Source organism: Mastigoproctus giganteus, chromosome 8, assembly GCF_048544385.1.
Source record: "Mastigoproctus giganteus isolate SK-2022 chromosome 8, ASM4854438v1, whole genome shotgun sequence".
NCBI classification, from domain to species: domain Eukaryota; kingdom Metazoa; phylum Arthropoda; class Arachnida; order Uropygi; family Thelyphonidae; genus Mastigoproctus; species Mastigoproctus giganteus.
In genome coordinates, this window is record NC_143582.1 from 73,937,608 (window position 1) to 73,956,050 (window position 18,443).

The 18,443-nt window shown below is 37.7% G+C and overlaps 1 protein-coding gene across 1 annotated transcript in view; it reads left to right on the plus strand.

The window, feature by feature from the left end:
* LOC150081635 (putative ammonium transporter 3) overlaps positions 1-18,443 on the plus strand; it is a 47,316-nt gene that overhangs the window by 25,374 nt on the left and 3,499 nt on the right. Inside the window, exons 4-6 of the mRNA XM_090379496.1 lie at positions 4,654-4,713; positions 6,439-6,515; positions 10,667-10,983. Of these exons, the coding sequence (XP_090235622.1) occupies positions 4,654-4,713; positions 6,439-6,515; positions 10,667-10,983 (454 nt within the window). The remainder of the gene's footprint in view (positions 1-4,653; positions 4,714-6,438; positions 6,516-10,666; positions 10,984-18,443) is intronic.

The following is an 18,443-nucleotide window of genomic DNA, read 5'->3' on the forward strand; positions in this document are numbered from 1 at the left end:
TTCTGCCTACACCAAAGTTCGCAACAATTGTAAAGCAGTTATTAATCAGTCAAAACTAGAGTTTGAACAGGCTAAGAGTAGAAAACTTGCTTCTTGCCCTAATGGTAGCCGAGCATTCTGGTCTCTTGCCAAAGCTATTGGCTGCAACTTTTGCCCATCTCTGCTCCCACCTCTGTCCAAACCAGATGGTTCTGTTGTCACTTCCGCCAAGGATAAAGCTGACCTGCCAGCATCCCATTTCTCTTCCAACACATGTATTAATGATCTCGGTAAAATACCTCCCACCATTCCCAACTCACTCCATTCAATGCCTCCTGTGGTCTTCCGTCAAAAGGATGTCAGAAGTATTTTGACGAATCTTGATGCTAAGAAAGCTCCAGGTCCCGATGGTATTTCTCCACTTGTTCTCAAAACTTGTGCTCCTGAACTTACTCCTATTCTTTGCCGCCTTTTTTCACTTTCTTATTCCATAGGTGTTTTTCCTTCTGCTTGGAAATTTGCTCATATCCAGCCAGTTCCTAAAAAGGGTGACAAATACATCCCATCCAATTATCGTCCCATTGCAATTACTTCTACTCTTTCTAAAGTAATGGAGAAATCAATTAACTGCCAAATCTTAAACTACCTAGAAACTTTCCGTCTGATCAACGATTGCTAGTATGGATTCCATCAGTGTCGATCCACTGGTGATGTTCTGGCTTATGTTACCCATTTATGGACTAATTCAGTGGAAAGGTTCAGTGAAACACAAGTAGTTGCTCTTGACATCTCAAAGGCTTTTGATCGTGTTTGGCATAAATGTCTTCTAAACAAGCTTCCATCTTATGGTTTGCTAACTGTTTTTAGTAATTGGTTATCCAGTTTTCTCTCTGATCGCTCACTGAGGGTGATGGTAGATGGCTCTCTGTCTTCTAACTTCTCCACTAATGCTGGTGTCCCCGAAGGTTCAGTTCTTTCCCCCACTCTTTTTCTCTTGTATATTAATGACCTTCTTCCATAGACTGGAAATCCTATCCATAGTTTTGCCGATGATAGCACATTGCATTCCACTTTCCATTTTAAGAAACCTTGCCCTGTTCATCAGCTTCAACTTCTCGAAAATCTGCTACCAATTCCTTAAATGCCGATCTTCAGGTAATTCTCCTTCCAATGTATTTTCTATAGTTTCTAGTGTTGATTACCTGGTCTGGATGGCCAGCATGAATCCTTCAGTCTTGGGGAAGAACGTCCCGCTTGTGAGCCATGCATTGGAAGCAATATTATTGATGTGATCTTGATGGAGGTGATTGTAGTGTCTGCCATGGAGTGTCTTCTTTGCTCATCTTTCTAACTTCATTACTTGTGCCGACTGGGTGGGAGGGGTTCCTCGCTTAGGTTGAGTGGAGTATACCACTTTTCTATCTTCCTCATGGCCTGGTGGAGTGGTGCTATGTTGTTCTCAAAGTAATCCTTTAGGTTAACTATCGCTGTTTTCTGTTGCTCTATCAGGTCTAATACGTCCCTTCCTCCCTCTTTCCGAGGTATTGTTAGTCTCTCTCCACTACTGACTTCGGGTGGTGTTGGCGACTCTTGGTCATCATTGTCCTTGTCTTTCACATGATATCTTCTAGTTTGGTGTTAGTCCAATATATGACCCTGAATGTGTATCATAGGTGTTTATGGCTTTAACTGTGTTCCCTCCATTCTATTTTGATTTAAACAGGCTTCTGAGTCTCTGATGATATTTTTCGGTCAGGCACTTCTTGATTTCCTTGTGTTCTAACTGCTCAGCCTGCATCATCCCTAGGTATTTGTAGGTCTTTTCTTCTATCATAGCTTCGATCTCTTTACCAGTCAGCAGCTGGTAGTTTCGGCCAACTAATTTTCCCTGGTGCAGTGTGTGGGTCTTGCATTTGTCTAGCCCAAATTCCATCCTGATGTCCTTGCTGAATTCTTTAGTGATCCGGAGTTGCTTCTCAGTTGCCGCATAGAGCTTGATGTCATCCATGTACATCAGGTGGGTAAGGGTGTACAGGTTCTTTCTTCGAGTTTATATACATACTTGTTGTTGTTGAGCATGGTGGATAGCTGGTTGAGTGCTAGACAGAACCAAAATGGGTTCAGAGCATCTCCCTGAAAGATTCCTCTTCTAAATGGGATTGGCCTGGTTGTGATGTTCTCAACCTTAATGGTAGTACTCCATTTCGCCACTGTTGCTCCTAGGAAGTTTGTCACTATCGGATTGACCTTGTAGATCTTTAGCGTCTCTATTAGCCAGCTATGAGGTACGGAGTCGAAGGCCTTGCAGTAATTGATGTAGGCCGTGTATAGGTTGCTCCATAATTGCGGTATCTATGGTTAATTGCTCCTCCACTTGCATCCTTTCTGCTGTTCAGCCATTATGTTCTGACTCTCTAAGTGGTCTGATATCTTCTTGGTTATGCAGCTGGTCAGAATCTTGTACATCGTTGGGAGGCAGGTGATTGGCCTGTATTTCACCAGGTTTCTTGTATCTTTGTCTTTAGGCTTCAGATATGTGACTCCTTCAGTGAGAAACTTCGGGATTGTCTCCGGGTGCCTTATCATTCGAGTGAACTGCTCTGCTCTGCTGTGTGTGTGTGTGTGTGTGTGTGTGCAGGTGAGCTTCTTTTACCAGTAGTTGTGGATGTTATCAATTCCTGGGGTTCGCCAGTTGTGGGTGTTCCTGATTGACTGTTTTACTTCTTCTCAAATCTCCCACTCTCTCATCTTTTGTATGTCTTTCGTTTTCTTCCATTCTACTTCTATCCAGGGTGCTTTGCTGTTATGTCTTACTTCACTGCTCCAGATATTTCCCCAGAATTCTTTGATCATCTTCTTCTCGGGTAGTCCATTTCCTGCTTTCTCATCTTCACCCACTTTCCTGTAGAAGGCTCTTTGGTCCTCATCGAAGATTTGGTTGTTTATTTTCCTCTGGAAGTTCTCTTTGTATTGGTGTAGTCTCTTGCTGAGTGCGAGGAGGTTCTGCTTCAGCGTGTCCAAGTATTCTCCTATTCTCTGATTTCTGGTCTCGTGTTTGCTGTGGACGCTGTCTCTCTTGAGGATGCTCTTTACCTTTCCAATCAATTTCTTACTTCTATTACCTGTTGGTACTGGGTCAGCTGATCTATCTTGACTCTTAATTCTTCTATCTTCTGCTGAAGTCTTCTTTCCCAAGCTGGCGGTTCCTTCTGTTTTCGGTTCTTCTGCTGCTGTCTCTCGTTTCTTTACCATTAATTCTAGTGGCTGCTATGGAAGCACAGTATACAGCTGTGTGAATAGACTCCAACATTGCACTATTGTTGTCAAGGTAATGTGGCATTATTTGCCAATTGAGGTGGTCTGTTACTCCCCACAGGATTTTATTTGGCCTCTGCTTAGGTATCACATCGGTTCTTGTGGGGTCCATCCCTTCGAATTCTGTTAGGGCCTTCTTCCACTTGTCTTCTATTCTGGATAGCATGACTTCTTCGTCTCTTTCCACTTCAGCTACTCTGGGTTGCTGAAGTGGAACCCAGAGTAATATTGCAAGAAGATAAGCTTAGAAGGCCCGAATGAGTTATCAGAAAAATTAATAAATGAAGTGATTGATACATATGCAAAGAATAAGCTTATTATAATACTTGCATGTTTGATTATAATTTATATGATTTTTTTCTAAATTTTAATTGGTGATTTTCATATTATTAAACTGTGATTATTGCATTAATGTGATTTTTTGTGAATTGACTATTAGTATTTAGATGTTAAATAATAAATATTTCCTGTTTCCTATTTTGTTTTCTCATATTCTCTTATTATAAAATTCATAAATATACAGATTTGTTTGCAACAGATACCTAAGTTGTAAATATTAAATGATAATAAAAAATATACACATATACTAGACATTGTACCTCCCGAAGTTTACTTTCTTTGCTCTCCCCCCCCCCAGTGCAAACACTGGATTCAACAATACAACCATGAGACCTGAGCCTTGCCTTATCTTCAAATTTTCTGAATTTAGGGTGGTTATATTATAGCATAGCTGCCAACCTTTTATTTTTACAAACTGGAGATCGGGTAATTGTATGCAGGAGGAAAAGCCGGAGGTTTCTTTAAAGTTCACACTGCACTAGAAATTAAATTTCAATGACAACATACGAATTTTATATTAAAACACAAGCATGGGATAGGATTACTCCCATCTGAAAACTGCCTGGAGCACACCTAAAGAAGTTTCACTTCAAAAATAGCTTTAATAACTTCATATGCTTTAGCAGTATTGTAGATAAAATATATGATTATATGTGTATGACAGTATGGAAAGATAGCCACAATATTGAAGTTGTCTCAAAAAAACTTCACTATTGTGATTACCTTTCCATACTGTCATATACATATAATCATATATTTTATCTATAATATTGCTACAGCATGCAAAGTTGTTAAGCTACTTTGTAATAACTCTGTACATGGAAAGCCCAATGTGGATATATATGTAAAATCCCATATGTATTAATATGGAAAAAAAAAAAAAAAAGAATAATGAATTGAACTTGAAAGTTCATGAGCCTTATAGAAATTAAAAGATAGAATTAGTTGACACTTCACTTTTTTTCCCCCTTATCTTACACAACTAAGTCATAATAACTAGTTCTAATATTCTTCTTAAAGGTCTGCAGTAACTACAATCAATTCTTCGGTAGGTGGAGGAATAATGGCATTAATATTTAGGTGAGTAGGGTTAGTGTTCACCAGTTTTTTAAATACTGTTTGCTATTAATCTGTCTCTACTAAATTTGTATTTTCTACACTAAATTACAGCACAATATGTTAAAACAGAAATTTAGTGTATATTATATTCCTGATTTTTTTTTTAAATGGCGATGCCAAACATGAAAGGTGCCTACAGCAGTCTAGCTTGGAGTGGGTTAAGATGCCAGATGAAATTTACTGATATTGAATTTTTGTTAGTTATAATTTTTACAAAATGTATGTGAAGGAAATTAAGATGAAAGAGATTGATCGAGGGTGTAAATGAAAAAAGTCTACAAAGGTTTGCTAAGCAACTGCAAAAAATTGACAATAATCCATTTCCTGCTAAGCATTCACTGGTCAGAATCAACCTGTTACCTATCACTCAATCAGTGTGACACCGCAATGTTAACATGAGTGTGACCATTGCCTCAGTGGCATTTGAAGAGTTTTATTTCAGATCTGAACAGGTACACAGCTACAATGGCAAATGCAGACAATCACACATTGTCTGCATTTGTGACTAGATGTGGGAAATTTGCATTTAACTAAAGAGTGATTGATGGAATAAGCTTTCACCTAGCTGTGGAAGTGGATAACTTGAATAAATTTTTAGAGGTATGGACAAATCATTAGAAGGAATGGGCATTTTTATTTGGTACTGCATAAGCTTTGATTTGGCAACATGATATAAGGAAGCAAAGCTTCATTATATCATATTACCAAACTAATGCAGAATGATAGGCAATGATTTGCAGAATGATTTGCAATGGGACACTGAATAAGAAAAAAAAAAAGTAGTTACCAAAACTACTTTTTGAAGAAAGTGGGCAACTGGCCCTTTGACAGTTTTATTTATCCAATCCAGTAGTGCAAGGAGATCGTGTGATGTTCATGACCAATAGCAGAATATTTTTTGGGATGGAGGTGGGAGTATGAAGGTCACAGACACTGCACTGACCAGAATAAATTGCTCAGTTTTTTTCTTGTGAGTTGTCCCAAAGCCCAGCAGCCCCCTCCCCCCGGCACACACTCTTGTTGCTGACACTAGCCTGAAGCATGTCAGAAGAGATTATATAAATTTCACAATGAATGTGAGATAAAGGAATGTAAAGACACAGAGCATATCAGACAATAATGGCACTATGACTATTTTCATTGTAGAGATGAACTAATAATGCTTTGTTTTGTGAAACATTTCAATGGTAAAGTGACAATTCCAAACACCAATAACGTAGAAGAAACATTTTCTTGCTTTATAACATCAATGCAGACAGTACTACATACAATTAACATTTGTGTTGATATTTGTAACTACCTTCTTTAAAAACCTACATTACAGATTACATAGTTATGTAAAAACCATATTCTTCTACAGGGCTTCATTTTTCAATTATTATTAATTTTTAAAAATGATCAAAGACTTCATAACGCTATGCTTCTCCATGACTATTCCTATATTTAGGCAGCCTTAATGGAGAGAATTTTATCAGTTTCAAGGGGAGGGAAAAAACATAAGTGCTGCTTAATCTAAGATTCAAAATAAAATCACTGGTCCAGAAATGGAATATGCTTCTGATATCTTTCTCCTACAGACTCAGAACTAATGACACTAAAAGACTTTTGTCACTTGCACAAAAACTAAAAATATAAATTGCCCTTGATGTAATATTTTCATAATTTAATTTCTTTTTTCTTTTTGAGCTACGTACTTAAAAAGAAGAAATTCATCATCTTTAACCTTATCAATGGAGTCATGTCTTCTCTAGTGTCCATCACAGGTAAGAAAAACTGGTGTAATAAACTCTTGTTATAGTTTTGAAGGGATTGGCCCCAAAGAGTACTCTAAGCAGGAAAGCATTATAAGTCCCCCCCCCACCACTCTTTTTGGGGACTTTTTTTTTTTTTTTTTTCATTTTTCATTATTTTTGATTTTCATGAAAAATTAAACATAACATTGCTTTTTTTTTTGCAATATTTATATTTAGTGTTGGTTTACATTAGGCTTAAAACCTTAGGCTGTACTCTTGGTGTATTACTTACTTTTTTTTGGCAACTTCAACTATTTCTGCTTAAAAAAAGAATGAAAAATTTTAAAAAGATTTTATTAAACTAACATATCTCAGGCTGTAATGTATAACTGCAGTATTAACATAATAATAATGCTATTATTAATTAAATTTATTGATGTCATATTGAACACATACAAAACACTAATTATGTTACCAGCAAGGAAAGTAAATGAAAAAAAGGGAAAAAAATCAAGCATGTTGTAAAGAGTGACCTATTTAATCTACTTCTATGGGTTCAAGTTAAATATAAAGTAAATGTCATCTGCACTGGGAACAATTTCTGTGGAGTAAACAAAACTGCACAAATTACAATTCCTAAAATAGAATTTAACCTCTATTGTACCATTCTCAAAGCCAACAATCAAGGTTATAGCCAAGATTATTCCTTCTTGAGAACTTAAAAAGCAATACAAGAAGGAAAGCATTTAAACAAGAACATTACACCCTTCAAAAATACCTGCTTACTGGTTTGGGTTTCACCATGGGAGTAGAAAAGAGCTTTAAAAGTGGAATAACATCATAAGCAAGAGTATTGTAATGGAGTTTACTGTATAAAGATGGGCTATAACTGTATCAATTACTGTAAAAGACAACTCTGATTAGAGGCTGGCAATAATTTATTGACTGTAGCTTGTCTTGAGGGCCTGTTGTTGTTTTTTGTTTTTTTTTTCTGTGACCTTCATGAAGAATGTCAACAGATGCCTGGTTGACCTGATTTTTGTTTGTCTGAACAGTGTCTTGAATTCACTGTGACCTCCTAGAGCCTAGGGGGGGGGGGAAGAGGAATGGAACAGGAGGGCTGCAAAGAGCTCTGAGGTATCTCTTTAACGTTCATACATCAGACCCTGAACACCACAGCCTCTGCTGTTCTCTTCCTCTCTTCTCCCTCTTTTAGAAACTTTGCCACCACCACCACAGGTTTTAGGCCACAGCAAATTCAAGAAAGAGATGTTTGATGAACATGTAAATAGGATTATTTATTGTATTTATTCAATTTTTTATCTCATGCACAGGAAAAATTACAAAAGCGTGCAATTTAAAAAAAATTTCAAAATTACAAAAAAAAGACAGGATACAGGCTAACCATCAGTAAGTTTTACCTCTTGAGCATCATTGCCAGAATCAATGTCTTCAGCTGATAAGTAAGACGCTATGGAGGTTGAGGGCTGTGGAGATTTAGAAGGGGTCGGCCGCTCAACCTTAACGAAAGAACATATTAATGGATGACTGGACGGTGGCTTTTTTCTTTTCATCGTAGATTTCTTTGTAGCAAGCAAGTATATCACTCACCCCTCTGTTAACTTTTAAGAATCGTTGGCTGTCAAGATCCATCTTCTCAAACATTGGCCACTGCCAATGCAATTTCACGCAATGCCATTCCATCTCTCTGGTGATGAAGCGTCTCGGCATTTGGTTGAGCTTCATCAGCATTTTCTTCTTTCACTTCATCAGCATTTTCTTCTTTCACTATCGCTGCCTACAAGTCAATAAGTTCTTCTTCAGATAATTCCTTCTCTTCTTCCTCTATTAACTTCACGTCTTTGGCAACAACCTCCAACTGAAGTAGCTCTGCAACCTTTACAATCTTATCTGTAACCTCTTCATATGATTCGTCTTTTTCAAAACCTTTTATGTGCCATGGGCATATTTTCTTCCATGCACCATTTAAACAACTTTTAGTCATTTCTGGTCAGCCTTATTAATGCTGTTTTGTGATCACTGTTGATCTTAAGTGCGTTGATCCTTTGACATGTTCTTTTATACACGCACTGTCCTTTAAAATAGTATTCACTGTTGAAGCAACGAGACCTAATTCCCTTGCAATAGATGACAATCTTTGTCCTGCTTCGTACTTCTTATTCATTTTCATCTTCATTTCTAAATCAGTTTTGTTTTGTGTTTCCTGGTACTGCCAGCCCTTGCACTTTCCATTGGTCGCTTTTCTTCGTCATTGCAATACGTAAATAGGAATGAACAGAAGTTTATGAAAATTTGTTTTTTATATGATTGACGACTTCAGTGAAGGGGAACACATTTCACCATAATAACGTAAAAACCCACACAATTCCAGTTATCGGTATCATCGCAAATGCAATAAGATCAAGTTTGCTACCCATTTATAACTAGAGGCACTAACAGAAAAGCACAATAAACCGGAAAGTGCAAATTGCTTTTGTTTTATGGTCGTGACCTCCAGAAACGTGCTTTAGAAAAATATCACAAAGGTGTTCAAAACTAATTCTTATAACGGAACATATGATAACGATGAAAGGGAAGTGCAATTTTAATTATAAATATGACCTTTTAGAGAGATAAACGGCTTAGTTATATAGCGAAAATTTCAACTTCCGAGGTCTTGGAACGAAGTACCAAAAAAAAAAAAAAAAAAAAAAAAACAATGTGTTATTGGGTTCACGTTACGATATTTTCACGATACCTCCATTTATTCCTGGATGCAAAATACGTTTCCACGATTTGCACCGGCCTGCAAAAACTTACATAAAGTCAAATTTCCATAAGTCAGTATTACGTAAGTCGGGGAGTTCCTGTATAAGTCTGGTAAGAGCATTTTGTTATAACTTCTGTGCACGAATTCTGCCAAAATTAATAAGAATTTGTGAAAAATCAAATAATCTTTCATGATTTTTGAAGAAAACTGACATGATGGAAGCAAGTGGAAGGTGGAAATTGTTTCTGAAATCAGCATTAGAAAATAATTCAGAAGCATCCTTTTCTGAGAAAATGTGAATTTCCTTTTTTTTTTTTTCAGAATGTAGAGTAGTGTATATATGTAGAGTAGATATGTATCGAGCTAATCTGTTCTCAGTGGGCTCTTTTAGTTGCAAAACTTTGGGACCCATTGCAAAATAATGAATGATACATCTGCAATCCCTAATAATCTCTTTTTGCCATTCCAAGGGTATTCATTAACTGAGAGTTTGCTACACATCTGTCACAAGAGCCAACTGAAAGGAAGCAGTTTTCTTTTAGTTACCCCAAAAGAATCAGCTGAATGTTAGCAGACCACACTTAAAAAAACCACAAAGAGGAATCTAAACATTGTCATGAATGGGGCAGAAAGTTGAGTTAGTTGGTGCCTCAAACTTACATTATTCTTAATGTAATTTATGTAACATATGATTCAATTTCAATAAATACTCAATTTTGCTCTAATTCACTTGGCACTCAAGTGTCTTCATTATGTTTAAGAGTTAATTTATGCCACGTATGTGTTTCTACAATTTTTATTACATTGCTTTCACTGCCTAGAAAGCCAGCCAAAAATGTGTTGATCTTGCGTCGTAGGATTTTTAATCTACTTAACAGGAAAATCCTCTCAATTTTCTTCTGATTGACAGAAGAAAAACCATATATTTTTGTCAAGAAACCTTTGCCAGCAGCTGACTAATTCAAGGTAAGTGAGAAGGAAGCCAAAAAATGTATCTGCCCTCCCCAATCCAGAGTGACTCGATCCCAGGTCCAAAATGTTGTCAGAAAAGCACATAGCAAAGGTTTCAAAAGAATTACTTAATGTTTATTAAATAATACTATAAATAGCAGTTATGTAAATATCACAATTTATCTATTTGAAAAAGGAGGAAATTTTTCTGAATTAGCATAATTTCATAGCTCAGCAACAGTTCCAACTGTGGCAATAGCACTTTACCAAAGTTAAAGACATTGATAAAAACAATATGAATAATTATACACTGACAATAAACAATGAATTCTTTCTTTCTTATTAACTAAAGCTGTTTAACAAGCACCATAATCATCAAGTACGCGAAACATTCTAATGAACTTAATCAAGTAGATGGCTGAAAGTTACATACTGGACAATTTTTTCTTTTCTGTGATAGGAGGATGTGCCCTCTTCATGCCATGGGAAGCCTTGGTCATTGGCGTAACTGGTTCTCTGCTCACAAATATTTCTATGCCGCTGTTTGATTATATACATATTGATGATCCTGTTGGTGCAGTTCCTGTTCATTTTGTTGGAAGCATCTGGGGAATGTTAGCAGTAGGCTTATTTATTCATAAAGATGATTTAATGAATCTTAATAAAGGTCACTGTGGTGTCTTTCAAGGTGGTGGATTTTATCTCCTTGGTGTACAGTTACTTGCCACAGTTGTGGTGGCTGGATGGAGTATGGCAACAACATTCATCCTTCTGTGGGTAAGCATGTATTGCATGTAGAATTAATTAAATCTTACTAAAAAGCATATCAGATTATTCTTATTACCTATATCTTTAATTAAAAGATCAGTTTGCATCTAATGAAAATTTAGACTTTAAATGTTACTCCTTCCTTTCACATACTGTATTTTGATTGAGTGATCAACATAATCTACCATAATTCATTATCCCATCTTTTTGGCCAAATCCTCACAATTCACATTTCTCTTTTCAAATTCTTTCCAACTATAAATGATATCTCATCAGATCATTCAGAACTATGCTAATCCTTACTGACTGTGCCATTTACAGAAAATTTGAGGCCACAACTTGCACATTATGGATTTCGCACACAATCACTGGTGGTTGACTTCAGAATCAGTCTTCCACTCTTCTTCTGCATTGAGAATTACACTCGCTGACCAAAAAAATTAGAAACCTTTTGCAGTTGGAGTCAGCAGGTAATTAAACATATGGTATGCAAATGCAAAATTGTTATACAGGGTGTCTCAAAAATATTGGTACAAACGTTTAGGGGAGGTAGGTAACATCTAAAGGAATGTGAATTGCATAGGAACCCATAACCGGAAACATCACAGTAAGTTGGTAGATGGCGTGGTAATCGCCGCACGAAGAGCATGCATCGATATATGAACTGTGAGCTGGCAGACATGCACCTAGTGTATGGATTAGCAGAGGGCAATGGATGAGCCGCTCAATGAATTTATGGAGAACGCTTCCCAGACAGACATGTACCGGACCACCGTTTGTTTGCACGTGTGCATCAAAATTTGTGCGATTATGGGTCATTTAGAGGTAACAGGAGTAGTGCGGGTAGACCACATTTGACACAAACTCCTGCCATGGAAGAAAGTGTGTTGAATGTCGTCCCGAATAATCCTACTACCAGCACAAGTGCCGTTGCCTCAGGAGTGTCTCATTGCAGTGTACAGCGTGTCTGGCACGACGATTCTGTACACCCCTTTCATCTCCAAAGGATTCAGTTACTGCTCCCCCCCCCCCAATATCATCCTGCACGTGTGGCTTTTGCGCAGTGGTTTCTCCAAGAAAGTGTTCAAGACTTGAATTTTCTAGCCTATGTTTTGTTCACGGATGAAGCTTATTTCACTCAGGAAGGCTTATTCAATCAGCACGATGCTCACGTGTGGGCTCACGACAACCTACACAGTGTGCGCCCCCATGCGGCACAACATCGCTTCGCAATAAATGTGTGGACAGGTATGGTTGGTGCCTGCTTAGTTGGCCCATACCTGTTACCATTCCGCATGAACTCCGCTAAATATCGGACCTTTCTTGAACAAGTTCTACCAGGGTTACTTGACGATGTTCCAGCAAATGTGAGATGCAACATTTGGTTTCAACATGACGGAGCGCCTGCCCATTATGGAAGGCGTGTCCATGACCATTTCAACAGGCGTTCTGGGCGTCGATGGATTGGCCGTGGTGGAACCATTGCCTGGCTCCCACGCTCACCTGATTTATCGAGCCTTGATTTCTTTCTGTGGGGGGCCCTCAAATATATCGTGTATGAATTGCCTGTGGAGATGGATCTCGTGGCGAGACTCGTCTGTGCTGCTGCTACTATTAAAGAAACTCCAGGTGTGTTTGACCGTGTCCGCCAATCCATGCTGCGTCAGTGTCACGCATGCATCGCGTCTCATGGTGGAACCTTCGAGCATCTGTTGTAACATCATGAAATGCATCCATCTCGTACCCCATTGTTAATATTATGTCAAATAAATGTTTGCCACTAATTACTGTCTTGTGTCATTTCTGCTTCTTGTGCCTCTGCTACTACTTTCCCGTTACGTTTCTGGTTATGGGTTCCTATGCGATTCACATTCCCTTAGATGTAACCTACCTCCCCTAAACGTTTGTAACAATATTTTTGAGATACCCTGTATAGTATTATAAGTTCCTTGGCACTAGATGAATACTATACACTTTCCCAGGGCTTCTTAGTCAATCTGGTCACAGTGCACTTTCTGATTTTCAGAAAGGTGTACATGCTCCATGTTTAGCAAGAGCCACAATCAAGAAAAACAAGGGAAATCACTATCTTACATTCATTATATACATTTGAGATAGCTGCCTTCGACACACACATGTGCACGTCTAAAGCAACCATTTCAAAAGCATACAATGAATGAATGTAAGGAAAAATCAGTACTCCAAGAACAAGACCACTGGAATTTAAAGCAAATTGTGCATCAGAACAGGAGATCCAGTGTGCAGAAAATGAGTTGAAAATTCAATTTAGGCAAGAAAAGAGGACTCAATTCCAACCAAACCATGCAGAGGAGTTGAAAAATCTGGGATTTGGCAGTTGTGTGCCTATACGAAAGCTACGTCTGTCTGTCAAAATATTTGAAGATTTGGCTGGAGTCTGCTGCCAAGATCAGACTGTGGAAAAAAATCATGCACTTTTACGTCTCGATTTACACTTTTTTCACCAATGGCAAGGTGAAAGTGTAGTGTAAGCCTTATGAAGCCATGCATTTGCACTGTCTTGTGACCACCATTCAAGCAGGTGGAGTTGGTATCATTGTATGGCCATGTTCCCTCCAATGAATATCTTTCTGTTATACAGGATCAACTTTATCCTGCAATACTTCATTTTAACCCGGATTACAATGGAGTCTTTCAAGACAACAATGCAACTATCCATTACACAGTAATTGTATTTGAATGGTTCAAGGAAAATTCCAATATTTCCAACATCTACTCTGGCCATCTGATTCTCCAGATGTGAATCCAACTGAGAATGTATGGAATATGTTTGAAATTTTTTTTTTTAACAGTAATTTTCCTTGGTGATTCTACTGATTGTAATTCCAGCTGGTAGAGGAGGGACTTGCTTATTATTAACAACTTACAGAACTTGTTCATTTATATACTAGAGCAGTGGTTCTTAACCTGGGATACGTGAAAGTCTTTCAAGGGATACACAGGCCTTGATATGTAAACATATGTAAAATACAATATTTCTTGTAATAAACAAAAAAAAATTCATCCCTTATGAATATCACTATATGTATTTAACGATATGAAATATATTTAAATTATTTTACTTATGTTTTTACAACAAATAATTGTTGAGAACTTTAAAATTTAATGTTTTAATTTCTGCCTATCCTTTCCATCATATGTGCCGGTGCATGATTTTCCAAGAAACAGTAACTCCGTTTATCAGAGGAGCCATGAATCTTTTAATTCCATTTGTGACAACTTATATGTGCGAAGCAGGATTTTCAACAGTTTAATTAAAAATAAAGAAACGAAATAGGATTCTTGTGGAACATGATATGTGTGTTTCTTTATCAAAGACAGTTCCACAGTTCACCATTTTAAAAATGAACAAACAACAACAATGCTCACATTAAACTTCTGATTTTACTTTTTCTATTTTCTTTTTTATTTAAATACATTATTTATGCTTGTTAAATATTTAAGATTACTAAAATATTGTACAAATAAGTAAATAAAGATATTTTATAATGGGGGCAGGCAACCGATGTTAAATTTTACAAGGAGTATGTAGGTAGAAAAAGGTTAAGAACCACTGTACTAGAGTATTAACCAAACCTACTCATACACCTAACATTCTTGATACAAGAGGTGACCAAAAAAAGGACTGAGACAAATTAAATTAAAAATATTTTTTTTATTAGGTTTCTGACATTGTTCTTTTTGACAGAACCCCCATCTAGTTCAATACACTGTCCTACCTTTCTGTCCATTTTTAAAATGCCTCAGAAAAAGCAATGTTTGAAAGGCAATTAAAAAAAAATTGTTTATACTCTGGCATGACCCACCAGGTCAGAGGAGTTCATCATAAATCATGAATACAATTCTTAATAAAATACCCTGAGTGACATTTATTAGCACAATATAAAACAGCAACCTTTTAATTTACCCTGGAACTTGGAGGTGGGGGGTATCACAAGGGGCAAGATCATGTTTATAGAGAGGTAGAATTGTTTTGATGCTTAACTCATGGAGTGTTTTTTCAATAGCTGAGACCATTGTACACTCTTGCAGTTTTGTAACACAGTAGCCTTCCAGAGGTTTTCCTTTCTGGCTCACTTTCCCATTCAATTTCTTTTGAACTTCACTCTCATATTGTTCAAAGACATCATGCTTTTCCACAGTATTAGAGTAAATATTTCATATCAAAAAAGCATAATAAACTAAGGAATGATTACTCTATCTTGCACATACGCCAAATCAACCATAACTATAGAAATAGAAGAGTGCTACCAGTCCCCTAATTTTTCAATCTGCCATTGCAATATAGGAAAAATCAAGCATCACAAGTTTTTGGCTTTTCCGATAATATTATAGAATACACGGCTCTGCCACCATTGGCATTAGTAAAGGCACATGATGCAAGCTTATATAGCATCAATCAAAAAAAAAAAACCCCGCTTCTCATTTCACCCATCCACTCGCTCCAAATGTTTAGTTCTGCCTAGAATCTATTTAAAATATGAACTGTTACAATGACAAATGGAAGTTTGTTACAGCAATCAACCAACCACTGGCTAAAGGAAACTTCTGCACATCTATCCTACAATTTCTTTTCCTCAATTTGAATTTATGCCCTCATACATTTATTCTGAGCAAGAGGAAGAATCCCATCAGCATTGAGTATGCTCAAACCATTCAAGGCTTTATAGACCTCAATCAGATCACCTTGCAGGTGCCTAGTCTCCAGACTCTGTAATTTGCAAAACTTAAGCCTTTGTTCCATTCACTAATCTTGTTGACCTTCTCTGTACTTGTTCCAGCAGCTCTACATCCTTCTTAAAATGAGGCCTCCAGACCTGTATACAGTACTCAAGGTGTGGCCTGACCATTACCTTATACAAAGGGATAATCACCTCCTTATCCCTGCTAGAAAAATTCCTCTATATCATTGACAAGACACCATGAGCTACTCTTGCAGACCATCTGCACTGCTCAGAAAACTTCATATCTGCCTGCACAATTACCTCCAGGTCCTTTTCATTCTCTACCACTGTCAGCGTAGTACCACACAGTTGATACATTACTTTGGGGTTACTGCTTCCCATATGCAGTACATTACATTTGTCAATGTTAAACTTCAGTTGCCACCTCTCAGCCCATCTGCTTAACTTTTCTAGATCCTGTTGCAGCAGCATACTGTCATTAACAACCCTGCCGACCTTCGTATCATCTACAAACTTTGACATTAAGCCTAATATACCGTTCATCAATATGATTAATAAATACAGAAAACAACAATGGACTCAACACTGAAACCTGGCGGACTCCTCTAATAACTTTAGTCCACGAAGAGCAGTATCCATTGATTACCACTCTCTGTCTTCTCCCACTCAACCATCGCTTTAGCCATAGCAGCAATTATTATTAGCATTAGTAGAGGCATACTAATTGCTGCTATGGATCCAGTTCCTTTGTGATCACATCATAGTATCCAATCAAATTGGCCAGACAAGACTTCCCCTTAACAAACCCATGCTGTGTACAATCTATAACTGAAGTCTTGTCTAGATGATCCTGCAGTGCTTCTTTAACCAATGCCTTGATTAATTTCCCTGGAACAGAAGTTAAACTAACAGGTCTGTAATTACTTGTTTCCCTTTGATCCTCCTTTGTGAATAGGGTTCGCATTTGCACATCTTCAGTCCATGGGTACCTCCCGAGTCCAAGGAAGCTCTCAGAATTATGGCTAAGGGTTTGCTTAATTCCTTTGCTGCCTCCTTTATATAACTGAATAGATCCCATTCACCCCAGGTGCCTTTCTTATGTTTATCTTCAACAATTTCTCCTCCACTTTGCTCTCAGTTATTACAAAATCTAACTCACTGCCACAGTTTAATTCACCTCTGGCATTCCCCTCCCTGAATAACTCTTCACGTGTGAATGTAGATGCAAAATACTCATTTAGTTTGCTAGATACGCGAGTAGGATCATCAACAGTTGCACCATTGATATCAAGTGGACCAATCTGATTCATCCCCTTCGTTCTAGAGTTTACATAAGCAAAGAACTCTTTCTGTTTTTCTTTGCATCCTTTGCCAAAGATTTCTCATAATCTGCCTTTACCTCCTTTGTGACTTGGTTACAGACCAGCTTATATCTATCATAGGCTTCCGTGTCACCTGTTAATTTATATGTACCCCATGCATTTTTCTTCTCTGCCACATCTCATTAGTTCATCTGACATCCATTTAGGCCTAAACCTTGAACAATATTTCTTAGTTGTTATGAAAAGCCTAGTAGCTTCCAAGATTAATTCTTTGAATGCTTCCTATTTTGAAATTGCTGTTGGTAACATCATCAGTTAGTCCCACCGTATAGAATTTAAATACTGTCTCAGACCTCAGTAGTCACCTTTACGAAAGCAAAAACCCTTCCATTTACTCCTGATGGTAGTTACCTCTTTGAGTAAATCCCACTTCAGCACATTGTGATCACTGCCACCTAGTAGTTCCTTTATCTGCAAATTCTTAATGCATGAGGAATCACTACTGATAATCAGATCAAGAGTATTACTCTCTCTAGTTGCCTCCCGAACATGCTACTGTAGAAAACAATCATCCAATAAATCCACAAAAGCCTTGCTAGTGTGTGAGTGACCAACCCACAAATTCCAGTCATTATCTGGGAAATTATAATTTCCCCATTATAAGACACTCTGATTTACTGGCCAAAAATTTTCTGTACAGTTGTTTATTATACTGATCATCGTCATTAGACCTATAACACACTCCTACTCTCAATTTTGATTTCCCAGTGCTTACGTCACACCAAACTGACTCGACACTGCACTGTCCAGCTATGTTGACTGGCTGTACTTCCTTGGATTTTATGTTTCTTAACTAATAGCATAACCCCTCCTCCCTTCCTATCCTGTCTATCCCCCCCCACTGTATACATTGTACTTCCCAAATTCCAGTTCTGCATTCCTTATATGTGTGACACCATGTCTCTGAAATCCCAACAATAACTGCCTTTGATGTTTTGACCAAAACCTCAAATTCATCTACAAAACTCCTAGCACTGGTGTACACGCAAATATACGTGCACCTGTTCTTAGCTACCCCAGCAGTCTCTGGAATCTCCTGCACCTTGTTTTCCAGGCTGCTGCTCATTCTGCTAGAAGCAGTGCAAGAATAACTTTCACCTCTGTCAGCAGCTACTGTTAATCTATTAGTCTGTGTATCCCCCCCCCCCCAAGCTAGCAGTTTTCCGACCCACCTAATGCTGCCTTGATAGCATCAGGAAATATTCTTGCACCCTTTCTATTTAAGTGTATCCCATCCCTGTAGAAGCAGTCTTTCCTGTTAACAAACACAGACCAGGCTGAGAAAAATTCTACCCCTTGAGTCTTGCACAATCTCTCCAGGGCCAAATTGATCGACAAGGCTCTCGTCATATACTCCCTCCTA